The sequence below is a fragment of the Nicotiana sylvestris genome, chromosome 7 (genome assembly GCF_000393655.2).
Source record: "Nicotiana sylvestris chromosome 7, ASM39365v2, whole genome shotgun sequence".
Classification (NCBI taxonomy): domain Eukaryota; kingdom Viridiplantae; phylum Streptophyta; class Magnoliopsida; order Solanales; family Solanaceae; genus Nicotiana; species Nicotiana sylvestris.
Genome location: NC_091063.1, coordinates 32,878,727 through 32,901,850, shown reverse-complemented (window position 1 = coordinate 32,901,850; position 23,124 = coordinate 32,878,727). Strand labels below are relative to the sequence as shown.

The 23,124-nt window shown below is 41.7% G+C and overlaps 1 protein-coding gene across 1 annotated transcript; it reads left to right on the top strand.

Moving 5' to 3' along the window:
• The first annotated feature begins 9,943 nt into the window (after positions 1–9,943).
• On the top strand, positions 9,944–11,562 carry LOC138872963 (uncharacterized). The gene is made up of 2 exons (XM_070151386.1): positions 9,944–10,069; positions 10,621–11,562. The coding sequence occupies exons 1-2, from the start codon at positions 9,944–9,946 to the stop codon at positions 11,560–11,562; spliced, it is 1,068 nt and encodes a 355-aa protein (XP_070007487.1).
• Positions 11,563–23,124: the final 11,562 nt, after the last annotated feature.

Genomic DNA, 23,124 nt, shown 5'->3' with positions numbered 1-23,124 from the left:
TCGAGGAACCTCCCGTATTGGAGTTAAAGCCTTTGCCTTCTCACCTCAGGTATGAATTCTTGGGCCCTTGTTCAACTTTACTTGTTATTCTTTCTTCATGCTTAAAAACGTGCAGGTAGATGCCACCCTTACGGTGCTCCAAAGAAGGAAGAAGGCAATTAGATGGACTCTAGCTGATATTCGAGGGATAAGCCCCGCCTTTTGCATATACAAAATTTTACTTGAGGATGATGCCAACCCCTCCGTAGAACATCAAAGGAGGTTGAATGAGGTTATGCAAGAGGTCGTCAAGAAGGAAATTATCAAGTGGTTAGATGCAGGGGTTGTGTACCCCATTTCGGATAGTTCATGGACTTCACCGGTACAATGTGTGCCGAAGAAGGGGGTATGACTGTGGTTCCAAATAAGCAAAATGAGTTGATCCCCACTAGGACTGTCACCGGGTAGAGGGTATGCATGGATTACCGAAAGCTAAACAAAGTGACATGCAAAGATCATTTTCCACTGCCCTTTCTTGACCAAATGTTAGATAGACTTGCAGAGCGTGCCTACTATTGCTTTTTGGATGGGTACTCAGGTTACAACCAGATTTTGATTGCACGGGAGACCAAGAGAAACCCACCTTCACATTTCCGTATGGTACCTTTGCATTCTCACGGATGCCATTTGGTTTGTGTAATGCACCAGCTACCTTTCAACGGTGTATGATGACTATATTTACGGACATGGTGGAGGATTTCTTGGAAGTGTTCATGGATGATTTTAGTGTTATGGGTTACTCCCTTGAAGAAAGCTTGAATAATCTTGACAAGGTGTTGGCCCGATGTGAAGAGACCAACTTAGTACTTAATTGGGAGAAATGTCACTTTATGGTTGAGGAGGGCATTGTCCTCGGCCATAAGATCTCAATGAACGGTATTGAAGTGGACAAAGCGAAGATTCAAGTGATTTCAAATCTCCCTCCTCCTCCTTCCGTCAAGGGAGTTAGGAGCTTTCTTGGGCATGCGGGGTTCTACCGAAGGTTCATCAAGGACTTCTCAAAATTGGTGAATCCCTTGTGAAAGTTGTGAGAAAAGGATGCAAAGTTTGTATTTAATGATGATTGCATGAATGCTTTTGAGCTTCTCAAGTATAGATTGACTACCACTCCCATCATTACCGCTCCCAATTGGAGCTTACCATTTGAGCTCATGTGCGATGCTAATGACGTTGCGGTAGGAGCAATTTTGGAGCAAAGGATCTATAAGATATTTCATCTGGTCTATTATGCAAGCAAAACGATGAATGATGCCCAAGTCAATTATACGGTGACCGAGAAAGAGTTACTAGCCATTGTCTACGCCATGGAAAAGTTCATGCCATATCACATGGGTACCAAAGTGATTGTGCACACCGATCACGCGGTACTCCATTACTTGATGACAAAGAAGGACTCTAAGGCTAGGTTGATGAGATGGGTTCTTTTTCTTTAAGAGTTTGACCATGAAATTATTGATCGAAAAGGAAGTAAAAATCAAGTGGCGGACCACTTGTCCCATTTGGAAGAGGAGGGGAGGCCCCATGATGGCCTTGAAATTAATGATTTGTTTCCAGATGAACAACTCATCTCCGTATCTTTGAATAGTATGCCTTGGTTCGCCGATGTAGCTAACTTTCTTGTGACCGGCATTGTCCCGAGTGAGCTCTCTTCTAACCAAAGGAAGAAGCTTAAACAGGACAGCTTGGATTATTACTGAGACGAGCCTTATCTTTTCAAGATTTGTAATGATGGTGTGATCTAGAGATATGTTCCGGAAGAGGAGCAAATGAGTATTCTTGATGCTTGTCATTCCTCGCTCTACGGTAGTCATCATGGTGGGGCAAGAACTGCTTCAAAGGTTCTCAGCTGTGGATTTTATTGGCCTACCCTATATAAAGTTTCTAGTGAGCTTGTTAAGAGATGTGATGAGTGTCAGAGAACTGGTGGAATTTTCAAGAAGGATGAAATGCCTCTCACCACTATTCTTGAGATTGACATTTTTTATGTGTGGGGCATTGACTTCATGGGACCATTTGTGAGTTCATATGGTAACAGTTATATTCTGGTTGCTATTGATTATATTTCCAAGTGGGTTAAAACTGTGGCTTTGCCTAACAATGAGGCACAAAGTATGGTGGCATTCTTAAAGAAAAATATCTTCACAAGGTTTGGCACTCCAAGGGCGATCATCAGTGATGGGGGTTCTCATTTTTGCAACAAGGCCTTTGATACTTTGCTCTCCAAGTATGGTGTCAATCATAAAGTGTCAACTCCTTATCATCCCCAGTGTAGTGGACAAGTTGAGGTCTCCAATAGGGAGATAAAGAGTATACTATCAAAAACTGTCAATGTAAATTAGACTGATTTGTCAAGGAAACTTGATGATGCTTTGTGGTCTTACAGAACTGCGTACAAGACTCCAATTAGTATGTCTCCATGCTTGGTATTTGGGAAAGCATGCCATCTTCCGGTTGAGTTAGAGCATAAGGCCATGTGGGAGCTGAAGAAGTTAAACTTGAATGGGATGTCGCTGCAAATTTTCGGGTAGAGCAACTAAATGAACTTGATGAGTTTAGGTTTCATGCCTATTACAGCTCATGCTTGTATAAGGAAAAGATGAAGTAGTTACATGACAAATATGCTCGGAACAAGGAATTTAAGGAGGGTGACTTGGTTCTTCTTTTCAACTCTCGATTACGACTGTTTCTGGGAAAGCTCAAGTCCAAATGGAGTGACCATTTTGAAGCGGTGCATGTAACTCCGTTTGATGCTCTTGATTTGAAAAAAGAAATGGTGAAATCTTCCAAGTTAATGGGCACCGAGTGAAGCATTATATTAGCAAGTTTGATGATAGCCACGTGGTGGTAATGATCCGTTTCAAGTGACTGATGGTAACATGCGTCGTGGTGCAACGTTAAATCAGGCGCTTCGTGGGAGGCAACCTATGTGTTTTTCTTTCCTTTTGATTTTCTTCTTAGTTTAGGCTTTGTTTGGGACTAACTGGTTGTGAAGTTTGTGTCGGAATTTTTTGTGCAGTGCAGGACTGTTGCTAGAAATATTTGCCTAAGTATGGGGAATTATGCTGACCGCACTCAAAATTTCGCGGTTAGCGGGTTCTTTTTGCGGGGACGTAAATAGTCAGTGGACGCGGACTTGAAAAGTCCAGAATAGAAACTCTCTAAAGTTGTATTCGCGTCCACAGTTGAAATTTTGCGGTCCGCGTTACTCTTTCGCGACCACGCTTGTCTTTTCGCTCTCAGCAGTCCAGTCTTTGCAACAGCTCTTCAAAAAGGTAACAACATAGACCGCGCTCATGTAAGTGGTTGGGTCCTTGTGCTTTTATTATAAATATATAGACCCATTTCCTGTTACGCTTTTCAAACCCTACCCTTCACTCTCACAACAATAGCCTATTGTTCATCTCCCTCTGATCTACATCTCTATTCATATCATTAATCAAGAGTTAGTTTCTACCAAAAATCAATCAACTGGTATGCTCAATTTTGTATAATTTTGTCTCTTTGTTTTCTTTTCTTGTAGTTCTACTCTCTCTTTTATTTAGTTAGGGTTAATACATGCCAAAGTCAAAATATTGCATAGTTTAGGCCTAATTCAAGATGGGTAATTGAGTTTCATGCCTAATGGGGCGGGGGGGGGGGTAGGGTTATTAACTATGTTTGTCATTGTGCATATTTTTACACTTAGTAAAAACCCTAGGTTATATACGTTAATCAGTGCCAATGATGTTTGAATTTCGTGCTCCGCGGTCAACTTTTTCGCGGTCTGTAGTCCCTCATTTGTGGAAACTGTGTTTGTAAGTTCACAGTCCGCGGTTACATTTTCGCAGACCGCATTTGCTTCATCACGGTCAGTGACCAAGATTTTGTGGCCCTCGTTCTTAAGCTTCAGAAAAGTCTGATACCAGATTTTGCAGCCACGTCTGCTTTTTTGAGGTCCATGGTTGGTCATTCGCGGGCTCGCTTACTTTTTTGCGGTCCGCGGTGATAAAGGTTCAGATAGTTAGTATTCTGATATTACTCTCTTCGCGGTCCACGGTGGGCACTTCACGGTCGCGATCACTTTTTTGCGGTCCGCGGTGCTTGGTTCTGGGAAGCAGTTCGGCATTTCAACTGCAATGTTCTAACATGCTTGAAGCTATATTCTGACTGTTTTTTTTGCTTGTCTGCTGTAGATTGTCCGATCACGAGGTGGAAGCGATAATGCTAAAAGCAGGACTGAATCCTCTCGAGGCAGGGGAAAAGAAAAAACCAAGTTACTACTAGCAGTCCAAAAGGCCATAGGGAAGATGCGAGATGCCATCAAAGTTGCGGATAGAGCAACGAACCACTCAGATACGAGTGAGTATGTCCCTTCCCGAGAAGCTTTAGAAGGTGACTCTGTACCCACCTATGTCCCCACAAATTTCCATGGGAAATACCAATTGAGAGATGAAACTACCTCTCATTTCGAGTCGCCTGATGGCTTAGAGGAAGTTAGTGAGGCTTCAAGATCATCTTCCCCACCTGCTGCAACTCCAGCCTCACCAACTGCCCCTGCCCCCATTGATATTGATGTTGATGTTGATGACGAAGTCCCGAATGATGGGAGAGGGGTTGATACTATTGTTGGGGGTTTGGAATGATCAAGAAATCCAGGGGTGTGGCAGCACAGATTTGTTAGTGAGTTAGCCTACCAGAAATTCCGAGAGTGGTGGCCCCAAAGGTCACTCACCCTTGAAAGGCAATTCATTAAGCGAGTCCTTCTTCCCCACAATCCAAATGTCAAAAGGCAATTTGAGGAGAGAGTTGGGTGGAAATGCTTCACCAGCAAAGTTCTGGATGCCAATGAATTTCTTGTCAAAGAATTCAATGCTAACGTTGCCCGCATCAAAAAAGGCACCAATGTGACAAAATTTCAAAATTTAAGGATCCGATTTGATGGCAAAAAATTGAATGAGTATGCCGGTTTCGAGTATGTGGAAGCTCTGCAATATTTGGAAAGGCTAGCACTTGGTAAAACAGCTCGATCATGGTTGGTGGAGATATTAGCTCCCGGGACGACACTGGCACGACTCACAACAGGATTCCCAATAGCCATAAACACCTTCATCTTTGAAGCCAAAGGGTGGTCCACCTTTGTTTGCAACCGGCTGGATCCATGTCAGCATGACAATATCCTTCCACTCACCTGGTGTATCTTGATAGCCTCCATCATGGCGGGGTATCCTATCAATGTGGGGAATCTCATGCATTATAATATCACAAAGGAAGTTGGGAAGGACGAAAGATCCTACCCTTACCCTAATTTCCTCACAATGTACTTTGAGGATTAGGGAGTTGAGAAGAAGAATTATTATATTACGACAAAGCTAAAGCAGTCCTTCTCATGGTATAACACAAAAGGACCAGACAACCCTAAAGTAAAGGGTAAAGCTGCTATCCCCACTGGCCAGTTTGAAGAGTCAGGGGTAGTGGCCACCGGGTCAGATCCATCCATAGCAGGGGTATCCTCAGCTGCAGTACCTCTTCCTTCATCCGGACCATCCATCTTCGTGCCATTGTCTGCGCCATCTTCTTCTGCCTACACCGCGGCTTTCTCAAACTCTATCCAGTATCAACAACTGGATGCATGCAGCTACATCAAAGCTGTCTGTCTTATCTAGTGCAGTAGCAGCTCAATCAGCTCCGGCACAGCCTCAGGTGCCTTCATCAGTGGAGAAATTGTTGAAGGAGCTTCTGGATAACCAGAAGAAGCTCCTGGACAACCAAAAGAAAGTCATGGACACTTAGGCTACTTAGGGAAATGCTATATAGGACCTGTGCAAGCAGGCCAAAAAGATGAAGAAGACACGAGCCTCAAAGGAGTCTGTGGCGTAGCTGAAGAAGGATGTAGAGAGGTTCACCTATGCTAGAGACATCCCATTGGACTTACTCTTGGAGGAGCACGACACAGTAGCACAGGCCATAGAGCATGAGGCACTAACAGCTGGCCAGTCTAAGAAGCTAGCTGCCACTACACAAGCTGCTACAGAGATGCTCTAGATGCTCCGCAACCCCGTGGTCCCCCAGTCAGATTTGGAGATCAAATTAGAGGACCCAGTGGGAGCTGATGATCCTATGCAGCCGGAGGACCCCACTGATGTGCAAGACCTGATACAGACCACATATGGAGTTTTCTTTACTCTCTATCCCTTCCCGGATCTTATTTTTGCTTTTAGTATTGAGGACAATGCTAGCTTTTATTAGGGGGGGGTGGTCCTATTTTAATTTGATGACTGACATGTAATAACTATGATACTATTTTTTTCTTTAGTTTTACTTAGCGTTATTTTTCACTTTTGGTATGTATATAACTTTACCATTTCATGTATACATTCATTCCCATTTTGTGTATATTCGTTTCTTTCCATTATTGTACATATTCATTTTACTTTATGTAGTTTACTTTATAACTTTTTGTGTTCTTTTTCCTTAATAGCTTAGCTTTTTACTTCCTTTAGTAGCTTCTTTTTGAGTTCTTAGCTTCGTGATCAATAAGCCTTTGGTTTTCTTAATGCCACGGTTCTTTCCAAAGGTGGGTGTTGTGTAAACCGGATGGCTATGAATAAAAGTGTCTCAAGCAAGCTTCACTTGGGCCTAACACATTTACCTTTGAACTTATGGTTGGAAACATGTTGATTTGTAAAGAATGGTTTTAGTTGTGACCTTTAGACTCTTGTGTTGACTAAACAATCATCGAGTAGATTCTTGGAGCCATTTGTGTTTCTCAATATTAGCTTGGTTTGTTGTAGGCCCTCGACTCTGTTCTCTTTAGGAATCTAACAACTTGTGAGGTGAGGTATTGACTTGTAAGTCCAAGTCTCGTGCTAATAAGTCTAGAACTTGCCCTAAATGTTTGTCTAGGCGAATCTCTAAGTGTAGCTCGACTTGAGAAATGATTATAGGCTCTCCTTGATCCAACTTGAAACTTGAAAGCATCCATAACCCACCAAATATGATATCCCTAGTCAACCCTGTTGAGCCAAAGCCCTTTTTATTTCAATAACCATGATACAAGCTTTCATCTGCTCTATAATGACCCTCTCTTGGCACCCGATCTTTCCTTAGCATTCAATTGGCAAAAAACATAAGTTTGGGAGGAGAGATAAGGAATGTGAAAAATGATAAGAGGTACAAAATTAAGAAAAGGAAAGGCAAAAGAAAAAAAAAAAGAAAAGCCAAAAAGTAAAAAAGAAAGTGAATAATGATTGTCTTGAACAAGAAAGAGTGACAGTGTGTCTCTCTAGTTCCCCTAAGGAAGAAGAAAAATGACTCAAAGAGTCAAGAAAGTGTGAGCCAAAATGAGAAAATGAAGTGCTTAAGGAAAGATAAAACCTTCATAGACCGATATATTCTACTGATAATTAGGGATTCTAGTCTAGTTTATGCTCATTTTTTGCTTGAGTTTTGGACTAAAATGTGTACAAATATTCCTAAAAGCTAACTTGTTGTGCTTGTTTGCAGTGTTTGGTCAAAATGAGACAAGGATGTCATAACCAACTCAAAAAGGAGTGCAACATGCACAAGTTCAAAGCCAAGTCAAAGCAGCTCTACAGCGCAAAATCCACCGCGACTGCAGAAGACTCACCGCGATGCGGTCCTTTAATCGTGGTCCACGATGGCAAGGTTCAGAGATATACAAGTTGAGGCATTGTAAGTTACCACGGTCCATGATGATTTTATTCGACCGCGGTACCGCTATCGCGACAATGGTCCTTTTATTGCGATCTGCGGAGGAAAGATTTAGAGAGCCTAGAGTCTGAGCAAAAGCTAAAGACCATGGTCCACGGTTAATTTACCACAGCTGCGGAAGCCTTACCACTACAGCAGTCCATTTTCCACTGTCAGCGGTACCTCCGTCAGGGGCATTTTTGTCCGAAAAGTTTAGCTATGTATAAATACTTTCTTTTCAGATTTTTAGGTTATATTACGTTAGCTGAGCAGGTGAAACACCATATTTGTTTATTTTGAGTAATTTTGTAGCTTAGTTAGTAATTAATCTTAGTCTCTTATCTTGTAATTACAATTTATGGATTATTCTTCATCTCAATCTATGATTTCTTCTTCAATTATGAGTAACTAAACCCATTAGCTAGGGTTGTGGCTCAACCCTAGTGTGGGTATCTAATGGGTCTTTTATTTTAGGGATTGGATGTTTATGGGTGATTGTTATTTGGCCTTATTTATGCTTTCTCTGTTGAATTAGTGGTTGCAAACACTAATTTGTGCCTTTTTGATTTAGGCCCTTCTTGACAAAGAGAGACTAAGTCTAGGAACTTCAGGACAACAAGAAATTGGTGTGTATTCAAGAGATTGATAGCCCCAATTAAAGGGTTAAACTTAGAGATAGTAATACCCTACTTGAGCTAACATTGCTTGCACAAATTGAACACCCAATTAGGCTTGAGAAAGCCAATTAGGGAAAGGTCACTCGTACTACCGATAGGTGTTGAGTGAGTAGCTTCGTGCATTGGCTATATCTTGATTCCAACTATAACATTATTGCCCTAAGTTCTAGATCCCGTTAGATACTCACCTAGGAGTAAGTCACTTCCTTAATGTCTCTTTACCTATTTAGAAAACCCTACAAACATATCTATTTAGCTTGGTTTTACGCATTACTAGTATAAAAACTTGAAGTAACAAACAAACAAAAATGCTTGGAAGTGTAATCAAGAACACTACACACTGCTATATTAGATAGGAATCCAACTCCAACATTGTATTAGCTCTCTGTGGATTCGATCCCAACCTTATCGGGTAAAAGCTGCATCGACTGCTCTTGCCACTCTGTAGTGGTGCAGGGTTGGACCCGATCACTTTTTGGCGTTGTTGCCGAGGAGCTAACAATTTTGGCTATCTATTTAAATAGTTTTGTGTATTGTTTTTCTTTCCTTCTGTGATACTAATTTGTGTGTGTCGCTAATTCCGGTACAAAATGGCGAACAATAACAATGACCCTCTTGGAAATGCTATTCCGGGGGAGGAGGTAGATGACAACATTGATGATGAGGTACCTTTAGTGCCTCAAGCTCAAAGGAGAGGCCGCCAGGCCAATGATAATGTTCTAGACCCTCCCCCGCCACCTCCAAGAGCGGCTCCTCGGGTGCTTCCAAATGAAGGATATGCTAGTGCAATTGTCCCACCCCGGATACGGGCGGACAATTTTTAAATTACAAATGTGATGTTGACTTTGTTGGAGTAGCGAGGGTATTTCCTAGGTGCTCCCCATCAGAATGCTTACAAACATCTTAAAGGCTTCGTGGATACCTGTTGGGGAAGCAAGAAAACAAATGTGTCAGAGGATGCACTTCGGTTGAGATTGTTCCCTTTTTCACTTAGAGGGAAAGCTTTGGACTGACTTGAAAGGCTTCCTAACCAGTCCATCACTACTTGGGTTGAGTTGGCGAACAAATTTATAGCAAAGTTTTTCTCACCAGGGCATATGGAGACTTTGAGGGATGAGATTTTGGCCTTCAAACAGGAACCTAATGAACCACTTCATGAGATCTAGGAGAGATATCGGACAATGGTGAAAGAATGTCCGAACAATGACATGACCGGAGCAATGATTCAGCAGACATTCTACCGTGGCATTAACACGACCAATCAGTATGTAGTGAACCAGCTAGCAGGAGGAAATTTTATGAACACACCTTATGATCAATCATGTGAGATATTAGATGAGATGACAGATACTTCCTCAGCTTGGCAAAGTCAAGCCAGTGTGCCACAGGGCAACCCCACTATCATCCATTTGCGCAAAGAGCTCCATGATCATTGCTAGGCAATAACAGAGTTAACTATCACAATGAACCAGTTAGCGAAAGCTCAATTACAATAGGTTCAAGCTCCTAGACAAGTAAATTCTATGAAAGGTATCAACATGTTGGTCAACAAGAGGCAACAAAGAGGTCAACAAGGTCAAGGTAGTCCGGATCAATATGACCAAAGTAGTGGTGGTTTCAATCAAGATGAGGGCTATGATGAGCAAAATGAAGAAGTGCAATATGTGAACAATTACCAAGGACAAAGGGGCAATGCTCCTAACTAACAACAACAATGGAGATCCCAAGGAAATTGGGGGAATCAAAACCAACAAGGCAATAGCAACTGGGGGAACAACAATCAAAGTCGGGACAACCAGAACAATCAGGGTAACTGGAGTGGCAACAATAACAATTGGGGAGGAAACAACAACCAAGTAGGTTGGAATAATGGCAATCAAGGGAATCAGGGGCAAGGCTTTCAAAGGCCTCCAATGTATCAACAACCAAAAAACCCACCTCCATTTCCGTCCCAAGGTCCTAGCTCGTCAAATAATGAGATGGGAAGGATCGAGATGATGTTTGAACAAATGATGAAGAAGAACGCCGACTCTGATGCCCAGTTGGCATCCTACAATACTTCAATCTGAAATTTGGAGGTTTAACTTGGACAAATATTACAGTCTTTGAATACTCGCCCTAAGGGTGCTCTACCTAGTGATACGGTAGTAAACCCAAAGAGTAGGAACAACACCAGGCATGCAATAGCAGTGACGTGAATACCTCTAAGCAAAAGGAAGTTGTGAGTGATGAGATTCAAGTGCAAGATGATGATGTTCCTTTAGTTTATGAGCAAGTGAGAAAAGCGAATGTGAATGCGAAAGTGAGGATTGATGTTCATGATGATGAGGTGGAGACCCAAGATGACGTGAACCCGTCTAGGGAACACATAATAGACATGCCGGAAAGGGTAGTGACCAAGGATAAGGCTCCTTTGCCAAGGCTTCCTCCACCTTACCCTCAAAGGCGTGCAGAGCAAAAGAATGAGAACCAATTTACAAAATTTATTGACATGATGAAGAGCTTATCAATCAATGTTCCTTTGGTGGAAGCTCTCGAGCAAATGCCGGGTTATGCCAAGTTCATGAATGACTTGGTGACTAAAAATAGATCCATGGACTGTGAGACAATCAAAATGACTCACCAAGTAAGTGCAATTGTGCACTCAATGGCTCCAAATCTTGAAGATCCCGATGCTTTCACCATCCTGTGTACCATTGGGAGCGTGGATTTTGCAAAGGCATTGTGTGATTTGGGTGCAAGTATCAATTTTATGCTTTACTCCGTGTTCAAAACATTGGGTGTTAGGAAATTGAGGGCTACATCAATGATGTTGCAAATGGCGGATAGAACTATGAAGAGGCCGCTTGGTATCGTAGATGATGTTCTTGTTCGGGTGGACAATTTTATTTTGCCCACTGATTTTGTGATCTTGGATTGTGAGGTTGATTATGAAGTTCCGATAATATGGGGAAGACCTTTCCTTTCCATTGGGAGGGCCTTAGTTGCTGTGGAAGTAGGGGAACTCACTTTCTGGGTGGGTGATAAAAAAGTGGTCTTTCATGTGTGCAAGTCAATGAAGCAGCCCAACAGTACTGAAATGTGCTCTTTTGTGGATATTGTCACGACAGTGATAGTTGATAATACTAGTGGAATGATCAATATGGAGGCCCTCTAGAAGCGGTATTGTTGAACCTTGATGTAAATGGGGATGGAGGCGAGGTGGAGTGTGTCAACGCTTTACATGGAATGGGCTCTTACTCTTATGAGCCCGAAAGCTCTCTTTGGATCTTGAGAATAGGAAGACTCCACCAACAAAGCCCTCATTCGAGGAACCTCCCGTGTTGGAGTTGAAGCCGTTGCCTCCACACCTCAGGTATGAATTCTTAGTCCCTAGTTCAACTTTGCCAGTTATTCTTTCTTCTTGTCTTACTAACATGCAGGTAGATGCCACATTGGCGGTGCTCCGAAAATGGAAGCAATTGGATGGACATTAGCTGATATCCAGAGGATAAGCCCCGCCTTTTGCATGCACAAGATTATTCTTGACAAAGATGCCAAGCCCTACGTGGAACATTAGAGGAGGTTGAATGAGGCTATGTAAGAAGTTGTGAAAGGAGGTTATGCAAGGAGATGATCAAGTGGTTGGATATAGGGGTTGTGTACCCTATCTTGGATAGTTCTTGGACTTCGCTGGTGCAATTTGTGCCGAAGAAAGGTGGTATGACCGTGGTTACCAATGCACAAAATGAGTTGATTCCTACCAAGACTGTCACCGGATGGAAAGTGTGCATGGACTACTGCAAGCTGAATAAAGTGACCCGCAAGGATCATTTTCCATTGCCTTTTCTTGACCAGATGCTAGATAGACTTACTGGGCGTGCCTTCTACTATTTTTTGGATGGGTATTCTGGGTACAACCAGATTTTGATTGCTCCGGAAGATCAGGAGAAAACTACCTTCACGTGTATGTATGGTACCTTTGCCTTTTCTAGGATGTCATTTGGGTTTTGTAATGTACTGGCTATATTCCAGTTGTGTATGATGGCCATATTTATCGACATGGTGGAGGACATTTTGGAGGTGTTCATGGACGACTTCAGTGTTGTGGGTGACTCGTTTGATGAATGTTTGAAGAATCTGGACAAGGTATTGGTCCGGTGCGAAGAGACCAATCTTATGGTTAATTAGGAAAAATGCCACTTTATGGTCGAGAAAGGCATTGTCCACGGCCATAAGATCTCAAAGCACATCATAGAGGTGGACAAGGCTAAAATTGAAGTGATCTCAAAGCTTCCTCCTCCTACCTTAGTCAAGGGGGTTAGAAGTTTTCTTGGGCATGCGGGGTTCTACCGAAGATTCATCAAAGACTTTTCTTAGGTATTGAATCCCTTATGCAAGTTATTGGAAAAAGATGCCAAGTTCGTGTTCAATGAAGAATGTATGAAATCTTTTAAACTCTTAAAGTACAAATTGACAACCACTCCCATTATTACCACTCAATTGGAGCTTACCTTTTGAGCTCATGTGTGATGCAAGCGATGTTGCGGTAGGAGCGAGTCTGGGTCAAAGAGTGAATAAGATATTTCACCCGGTGTATTATGCAAGCAAAACAATGAATTATGCTTAAGTGAATTACACGGTGACGGAAAAAGAGTTGTTGGTTATTGTGTTCGCAATGGAGAAGTTTAGGCCTTATCTCATGGGTGCCAAGGTGATAGTTCATACCGACCATTCCACACTCTGCTACTTGATTACGAAGAAGGATTCCAAAGCTCGATTGATGAGATGGGTCTTATTGCTTCAAGAGTTTGATTTGGAGATTGTGGACCGGAAAGGGTATGAAAACTAAGTGGCAGACCACTTGTCCTGCTTGGAGGAAGAGGGGAGACCCTGTAATGGCCTCGAGATTAATGATTTATTTCCTGATGAGCAACTCCTTTCTGTGTCTGTGAATAGTATGCCTTGGTTTGATATTGCCAATTTCCTTGTAACTTGTATTGTTTCGTATGAGCTCTCTTCTAACCAAAGGAAGAATCTTAAACGGGATAGCTTGGACTATTATTGGGATGAGCCGTACTTGTTCAAAATCTGTAATGATGGTGTGATCCAGAGATGTGTTCCGGAGGAGAAACTGAGTATTCTGGATGCTTGTTATTCCTCTCTCTACAGTGGTCATCATGGTGGGGTGAGGACAACTTCAAAGGTGTTAAGTTGTGGTTTTTATTAGCCCACATTGTACAAGGATGCAAGTAAACTAGTGAAGAAATGTGATTAATGTCAAAGAGCGGGTGGAATTTCAAAGAAGGATGAGATGCCTCTCACCACTATTCTCGAGGTTGACATATTTGATGTGTGGGGCATTGATTTCATGAGTCTATTTGTATGCTCTTGTGGCAACACGTATATTAATGTGGCTGTTGATTATGTTTCAAAATGGGTTGAGTACGTGGCTTTACCCAACAACGAGGTCCGGAGTGTTGTGGTCTTTCCCAAGAAGAGTATCATTACTCGATTTGGCACTCCTAGAGCAACCATTAGTGATAGAGGGTCTCATTTTTGGAGTAAGGCATTTGACAATTTGCTTGCAAAGTATGGTGTCAATCACAAGGTTTCTACCCCTTACCCTTCTCAAGCTAGTGGGCAAGTTAAAGTCTCCAACCCGGAGATCAAGAGTATATTGTCAAAGGCGGTCAATACAAATAGGACCGATTGGTCAAAGAAATTGGACGATGCTGTTTGGGCTTATTGAACTGCTTACAAGACTCCAATTGGTATGTCTCCATAACGGTTGGTGTTTGGGAAAGCTTGCCATCTACTGGTTGAGTTAGAGCACAAGGCTTTATGGGCTTTGAGGAAGTTAAATCTTGAATGGGATGTGGCAGCAAATCTTCAGGTGGAGCAACTTAATGAGCTTGATAAGTTCCGGTTTTATGCCTACTCCAGTTCGTCCTTGTATAAGGACAAGATGAAGTACCTTCATGACAAGTATTCTTGTGGCAAGGAGTTCAAAGTGGGTGATTTGGTTCTCTTGTTCAATTCCCAGTTACGACTGTTTCCGGGTAAGCATAAATCAAAATAGAGTGGACCTTTTGAGGTGGTTCTTGTGACTCCGTTTGGTGCTCTTGATTTGAAAAACAAAAATGGTGAGATCTTCAAAATTAATGGGCACATAGTCAAGAACTATTTTGGCAAGTTTGATGACAGCCACGTGGTGGCAATGATCCATCTCAAGTGATTAATGGTAACTTGCATCATGCCGCGATGTTAAATCAGACGCTTCTTGAGAGGAAACCATGTGTTTTTCTTTGATTTTCTTCTTAGTATAAGATTTGCTTTTAAAATAACTGGTTGTGGGATGTGTATTGGGATGTTTGATGCAGTCCAGGACTAATCTGAAAAAATTTGGCACTCTCTGAAGTTTGGATCGCTGCCGCACTTAATTTTTCACGGTCGCTATGGCCTTACCGTAGAGGCGGAAATTGTTCGCAGTCAGCGGTGCTAAATGGTCCAAAGTGGAGGTTTTCTAAAGTTTCAACTGCTGCCGCAGTGCATTTTTTGCGATCAGCGGTGGCTTACCGCTGTCGCAAAGCATTTTTCGCAATCCGCGATAGTCTCAAAGCAACAACCCTTCTGAGTTTCACAATCGCGGTCCGTGGTGCATTTACTACGGCCGCGGTAGGTAAGAATAAGTGGGTCCCAGGGCTTGTCTATAAATAGAACCTCAGGGCCCCCTTTTATACTTTTTGCCCTTTGCACTCTCAGTCAACATAAACTACTGTTCACTCACGCCGTAACTTGTACAAACACAAGAACTGAGTTGAATTTGTTTCACATTTCACATGTGGTAATTCTAATCAACCCTTAGTCTTTAATTTTGTTCTTATTTTCCTTTATATTGACAGTTATTACTTCTTCTTTTTTTCTTTCTTTTAATTTTGACATAGGGTTCCATAGTGTTAATTAGATTAGGTTTTAATTAGTCAGAAATGGTGATTAACTAACTAGTGGATTGATAATGTGTTGATTAATGCTAAAATGCACGAAGAATTTGAAACCCTAGGTGCTGAGCCCAAATTTGACCTTTGCGGTCCGCGGTCATCTATATTTTGAGAGATTTTCAAGTCTTGATAACCACGGTCAGCAGTGGCATTTTTTGCAGTCCGTGGTTCACTTACCGCGGCCGTGCTCCATTTTTTATGGTTTGCGGTGCTATTGAATCAGAGAGTGGTTAGTCTGAATCCCACCTCTCGGCGATCTGCGGTTGATTTTTTGCGGTCCGTGGTGCATCCTTCGCGGTCGCAGTGCATTTTTCGCGATCCACGGTCTGCTGTTTTGTCTTGCACTATCAACTATTGTTTTGCACTGCTTCTTATAGTCTTTGCACTAACAAGTTTCAACTGATTATACTTGCAGACAATGGTTAAATCTAGAGGAGGTGGTGACGAACAAAAGGGTAGAGTAGAGTCCTCCCAAGGTAGGGGACGTGGCATGATTAAATTGACCCCAGCAGTTCGGAAAGCAATTAGGGAAACTAGAAAAATAATCAGAGCGAGAGATAGAGCTGCTTCCCATTCGGAGGGAAGTGAGTACTTGCCCTCCCAAGAGACATCTGAGTCTGATTCACTGCCGGAGTATGTACCCGACTTCCCCAAGAGGCATCGTTTGAGAGATTTACCCACACCTCTAGACTCTCCTACTACTCGTGCTTCAGTTCAGATTTCTTCTAAGTCGTTTGAGGGCTCAGCAGAGAGCGAGTGATAGTTCAGCTTCAAACTCACCTACATCTTCGTTACCTGGACAGGATGTAGATGCTGGGGTACCGGATGAAGAGGGAGGGGGTGTGCCCCAACTCGGGGGTATGGAAATAATTAGAAACCCCGATGTATGGCAAAAGTGGTTCGTCAGTGAGCTGGCTTATTAGAAGTTCTGGGAATGGTGGACTCTAAGGCCGCTTATTCATGAGCGCCAGTTCATAGAGAGGGATCTCCTGCCACACAACCCCTATGTGAAACAACAATTCAATGAACGAGTGGGGTGAGATTACTTCACCAACAGGGTGTCAAAGGCAAACAAGGACTTAGTCAAAGTGTTTTACGCCAGTGCTTCCCACATCAAGTGACTAAATTGCGGAACTTGAAAGTGAAGTTTGATGGGAAGACATTAAATGAATACTTAGGCTTTAATGAGGAAGATGAAACATTGTACTTGGAGAAGTTGGCACTCGATGTGGTAGCCCATCCATGGTTGGCATCATAGCTGGATCTCCCGGGCACCACCCCAGCATGGTTGACAACATGGGTTCCTATTTTGAGGAAAACCCTAAACTTTAAGGCGAAGGGGTGGGAGACTTTCGTATGCAGCAGGTTGGACCCCACTACCCATGAAAACTCATGCTGGTCTCCCGGCCGATATTAATGGCTGCTATTATGGTGGGTTTGCCGATCAATGTCGAGAATGTCATGTCTAGGGTGATCACTAGGGCAGTCAATGAGGGTGACAAATCATACCCCTTCCCGAACTTCCTTACAATGTATTTGGAAGACCAGGAGGTGGAGAAAAGGAACTTTACCGTGAAGGTGAAACCCAAGATGCCCTTTTCATGGTACAGACTCAAGACTGAGGATAACCCCAAAGCCAAAGAATCCAAAGGCAAAGCCACTACTTCTATTGGCCAGTCTGAAGAGCCAGTAGTAGTAGTTACTTCTTCTCAACCTCTCTCTGCCATACCAGAGCCTGCCTCCAGACCATCTACTTCCACCACTCCAGATATTCCATCCTCCTCGGAATACCCATTGACCAACCACATATTAAGGCAAACACTCTCTAGTATCAACATCTGCATGCAGGCAGCAACTTCTAAGTTGTCTGTACTTTCTAGTTCAGTGGCAGCACAATCAGTGCCCCCACAGCCACAGGTGCCAGCTTTGGTAGAGGAGACTCTCAAGGAGATTATGGACAACCAGAAGAATCTCCTTGATAACCAAAAGCTGATAATGGATGCTCTTGCTGAACAAGGGAAAACACGGAAGGAGCTGAGAAAATACACGTAGAAGCTGAAGAAGACACGGGCCTCGAAGGAATCGGTTAAGGAATTGAGTGTAGAAGTGGAGAAGATGAAGGCATCTGACCATTTGTTTTTAGAGATACTATTGCATGATCAGCCTCCAGCAGCTCAAACAGAGCATGTTCCGGAGCAGGAGATTGAGAGAGCTCCAAAGAGGAGGAGGATGATCCCCCAAGTGGATGATGATGAGATTGAGTTGGCAGAGATGGAGGGTGCTACTTCTGACAAGCCACAGGCTTCCGGGATAACTGATCCAGGTGCCCAGCCACAGGATTCCATGCTACCACAGAATCCCATGCAGACAGGGGATCCATAGGGAGTTTTCTTCACTCTCTATCTTTCTTTTTAGCTTAATTTTTGGTTAGTTAGCATTGAGGACAATGCTAGCTTTCATTTGAGGGGGTGACTCTACTTTGATTTTCTATTTGGTAGTTTGATTTGATAGTTGGACTGTAATTATGACACTATTTTCTTTCTTTATGCTTATTTTTCACTTTTGGTATGTATATAACTCTACCTTTTATTTTACTTTTTGTTATTGTTCTAGTTTGGTCTGTATATAAAGTTACTCTCATATATATATTCATTCCTTCTTATGTATATTCATCTAAACCCCCATTTTTTGTATATTCAGTTTACTTTCCGCATTTTATTTCATAGTTTCTTTTGCAATTTCCTTAATAGTATAACTTTTTATTTTATTTGCCTCTTTTTCGGTTCGTAGCTTCTTATTTTACAATTTTGTGTGATCAATAAGCCTTTGGTTTTCTTAATGCCACGGTTCTTTCCAAAGGTGGAGTTTGTGTGAGCTGGGTGGCTCTTCGCGACGATGGATGACATGACAACCTTCTTAAGGGTTTGAGCCTTTTTTTCTTTTTGTTTTTTTGTAAATAGTAGTTAGTAAGCAATGGTGCCTCAGGCAAAGCTTCATTTGGGCCTAACACATTTACCTTTGACCTTATGGTTTAAAATAAATTGTTGTGTATAGGATATTGATAGTTGTGACCTTGAGACTCTTGCGTTGGCTAAACAATCATCGAGTGGTTTCTCGGAACCATTTGTGTTGATCAAATCTTAGCTAAGGTTGTTGTGGGCCCCCGACTCTATTTCTTTAGCAATTCTATAGCTTGTGTGGTGAGGTATTGATTTTCAAGTTCAAGTCTCATGCCAATGAGTCTAGAACTTGCCCTGAATATTTGTCTAGGCAAAATCCTATGTGAAGCTCGACTTGAGAAGTGATTATAGGCTCTCCTTGATCCTAACTAGGACATGAAAACATCCATAGCCTACCAATGATAATATCCCTAGTCAACCCCGTTGAACCTTAGCCCTTATTCTTTTAATAACAATGATACAAACCTCTGTTCTAAAATGATCCTCTCTTGGCACCCTATCTTCCCTTAGCATAAGGCAAAAGCATAAGTTTGGGGGGACAGACGAGGAATGCAAAAGTGATAAAAGGTACAAAATGAAGATAAGGAAATGCAAAGAAAAAGAAAAAGAAATAAAAGCCAAAAATTCAAAAAGAAAATGAACAATGTAAAAGAAATGAAGGGATTCAACGAAAGCAAAAGATGAAAGGCATGGAGAGATTAGAAGGAGAAAAAGAATTGAAATGAACAAGAAAGAGTGACAGTGTGTCTCTCTAGCCCCTAAATAAGAAGTAAATGACTCAAAGAGTCAAGAAAATGTATGTCAAAATGAAGCAAATGAAGTGCTTAAGGGAAGATGAAACATTCTTAACCAATATATCCTACCCTAAACCAAAAGCCTTTATTATATTCCCACAAAAAACCTATAAGATCTTGAGTTGAGTAAGCTTACATTACTGGTGACTCATATAAGGGGCAAGCTTATGGTACTTAGAGCCGGACTTGTGACCTTCCTTTGAGAGAGATAAGTGTGTTTTCTACAATCCTCGTTCTGAATTCTACAATATAAAAGTGAGGCTTGATTATGGAGAGTTGAGGAGTATGAGTTTGGGTTCCACAGTGACCAATGTAACAGAAAGAGTTTCCTTGATGAGTTGAGTCAACTCTTGATGCTTTTATGTCGCACTATAGCCATGGTGCTAAAAGGTTGTGTAGTATTGATAATGCATTTGAGTTGAGGGTAATTGTTAGTCCCAATTTATTCTTGATGAGGCTACTTTAGAACAGTTGGATTTTCCTTTCTTTTATCTTGAGGAGGTGGGAATTACTTTGTTTGCTTGAGGACAAGCAAAAGCTTAAGTTTGGGGGAGTTGATAACTAGGGATTCTAGTCTAGTTTATGCTTCTTTTTGCTTGAGTTTTCGACTAAAATATGTACAAGTATTCCCAAAAGCTAACTTGTTGTGCTTGTTTGCAGTGTTTGGTCAAAAGGAGACAATGATGTCATAACCAGCTCAAAAAGGAGTGAAACCTGCACAAGTTCAAAGCCAAGTCAAAGCAGCGCTACAGCGAAAAATCCACCGCAGCCGCAGAAGACTCACCGCGACAACGGTCAATTTATCACGGTCCGCGGTGGCAAGGTTCAGAGAGATACAAGTTGAGGCATTGCAAGTTACCGTGGTCCGTAATGATTTTATGCGCCTGGTACCCCTACCGCGATAGCAATCCTTTTACTGCGATCCGTGGAGGAGAGATTCATAGAGCCTGGAGTCAGAGCAAAAGCTGAAGACCGCGGCCGCGGTAGCCTCACCGCTGCAACATTCCATTTTCCATTGTCAGCGGTACCTCCGTCAGGGGCATTTTTGTCCGAAAAATTAGTTGTGTATAAATACTTTCTTTTTATATTTTTAGATTATCTTACGTTAGCTGAGCACATGAAACACCGTAATTGTCTACTTTGAGTAATGTTGTTGCTTACTTAGCAATTAATCTTAGTATCTTATCTTGTAATTACAATTTATGGATTATTCTTCATCTCACTCTATGATTTCTTCTTCAATTATGAGTAGCTAAACCCACTAGCTAGGGTTGTGGCTCAACCCTAGTGTGAGTATCTAGTGGGTCTTTTATTTTAGGGCTTATATGTTTATGGGTGATTGTTATTTGGCTTGATTTATGCTTTCTCTGTTGAATTAGTGGTTGCAAACACTAATTTGTACTTTTTTGATTTAGGCTCTTCTTGAGAAAGAGAGACTAAGTCTAGAAACTTCAGGCCAACAAGGAATTAGGGTGTATTCAAGAGATTGATAGCCTCAATTAAAGGGTAAACCTAGAGATAGTAATACCCGACTTGAACCAACATTGCTTGCACAAATTGAACACCCAATTGGGCTTGATAAAGCTAATTAGGGCAAGGTCACTCTTACTACCGAGAGGTGTAGTGTGAGTAGCTTCGTACATTGGCTATATCACGATCCATACTATAACATTATTTCCCTAAGTTCTAGATCCCGTTAGATACTTACCTAGGAGTAAGTCACTTCCCTAGTGTCTCTTTACCCATTTAGAAAACCCTACAAACATATCTACTTAGCTTGATTTCATGCATCACTAGTATAAAAACTAGAAGTAACAAACAAACAAAAATGCTTGGAAGTGTAATCAAGAACACTACACATTACTAGATTAAATAGAAATCCAACTCCAAACATTGTATTAGCTCCTTGTGGATTAGATCCCGACCTTCTCGGGTAAAAGCTGCATCGACCGTTCTTGCCACTTTATAGTGGTGTATGGTTGGACCCGATCACCTACCTTGATCCAAATGCCTTCATTACATTCCCACAAAGGCCTTATAGGATTTCGAGTTGAATGAGCTTACATTAGTGGTGATTCAAACAAGGGGCAAGCTTATAGTACTTAAAGACGAACTTGTGACATTCCCTTCTGAGAGATGAGTGTACTTCTTCACAATACTTGTTTTGACTGATTCAATTCTTAAGTGAGATTTGCTTATGGAGAGTAGAGGATAAAGAGTTTGGGTTCCACAATGACCTTCGTAGTAGTGCGAGCTTCCTTGGTGAGTTAAGTCAACTCTTGATGCTCTTTGTCGCACTAGAACTATGGTACTTCAAAGGTTGTGTGTTGTTGATAATGCATTTGTGTTGAGGGTAATTGTTAGTCCCAATTGATACTTGATGAAGTCACTTTAGGATAGCTAAAATTTTCCTTTCTTTTTCTTGCGGAGGTGGGAACTACTTTGTTTGCTAGAGGACAAGCAAAAGCTTAAGTTTGGGGAGTTGATAACTATGGATTTTAACCTATTATGTTCTCTCTTTTGCTAAGGTTTTGGATCAAAAGTGTGTAAAAGTATTCCTGAAAACTAATTTACTGTGGTTACTTGCAAGGTTTGGTCAAAATAAGGCAAAGAAGCCAAAATAAAGTCATGAAGGAGTAAACTTGCACAGACCAAAGATTGGGAACTGGAGCGCAGAGAGAGGACAAAAAATGTGGCCGCGTGAGGACCATTGATGAGGCGTCCACAAATATGCGGTCCGCAAAAGTAAAGTTCAGAGAGGCTAGTTTGAGCACAAGTTCTACCACTGACCGCGATGGAAAAGCATGGCCGCAGAATATCTTACACGGTCGCGGTGGTATTTTCGGTAAGAACGGTGATTGAAGTTCAGAAACCCTGCAAGTCATGCTTAAAAAGAAGAATGCAGTCTGCGTCCAAATTACGCGGTCACGATGGAAGCACACGTGGATGCGAATGAAATTACACTGTCCGCGAAACCAAGTCCAACCCAGCCCAGAATTGAATAAACGTGGACTGCAGTCATTATTACGCGGCTGCGATAGCTCAAGCGCGGACATAGTCAGAAAAATGCCTCTGCGAATTCTCCTCAGAGGCATCTTTGTTTGGGAATTTCAGCCTAGTATAAATAGATCTTTTTCACATTTTTAGGTTAAGTTTTGTTAAGGGGAACACTTGAACGACTGGTTTTTACCTTTTTGAGTAATTCTAGAGTAAATTCATCTTTAATCTTTAGATTTTCATCTTGTATTTGAATATTATGGCTTATATTTCATCATTATCTTTGATTTCTGCTAGTTTTATGAGTAGCTAAATCCATAGTTAGGGTTGTAACCCAACCCTAGTGTGGATATTTAATGGGTCTTGAATTTTATGGCTTAATTGTTTATGGGTTAGTGATATTTGGCCTAATTCATGCTTTAATTGTAGAATTGGTGGTTGCAAAAGCTAATTTGTGCCTTTATAACTTAGACTCTTTTTGAGAAAGAGGGACTAAGTCTAGGAAAATTAGGCTAACAAGGAATTGGGGTGAATTCAAGATATTGATAGCCCCAATTAAAGGGTTAAACCTAGAGATAGTAATACCCAACTTGAGCCAATATCATTTGTTATGCATGAACACCCATTTGAACTTGAGAAAGCCAAATTGGGCAAAGTCACTCAAACTACCGAGAGGTATAGAGTGAGAACTTATTTGTAATAATTGTAACACGACCCCAATCATAACAAGCTTGCCCTGAATTCTCGATACCCATTAGTTATCCACCTAGGCGGAAGTCCACTACCCTTGTCCCTTTTAATCCTTGAAAACAACCAACAAAAATATTGTACTTAGCTTTATCTATTGCATGTTATAGAATAGAAGTAGAAGTAGAAAACAAAATCAACCATTTGTGGAAGTACAATTAAGAGCGAAACTCGCATCTCTACTCGGAAATAAACCTAACTCCAAATCATTAACTCCCTGTGGATTCGATCCTAAAGTGCG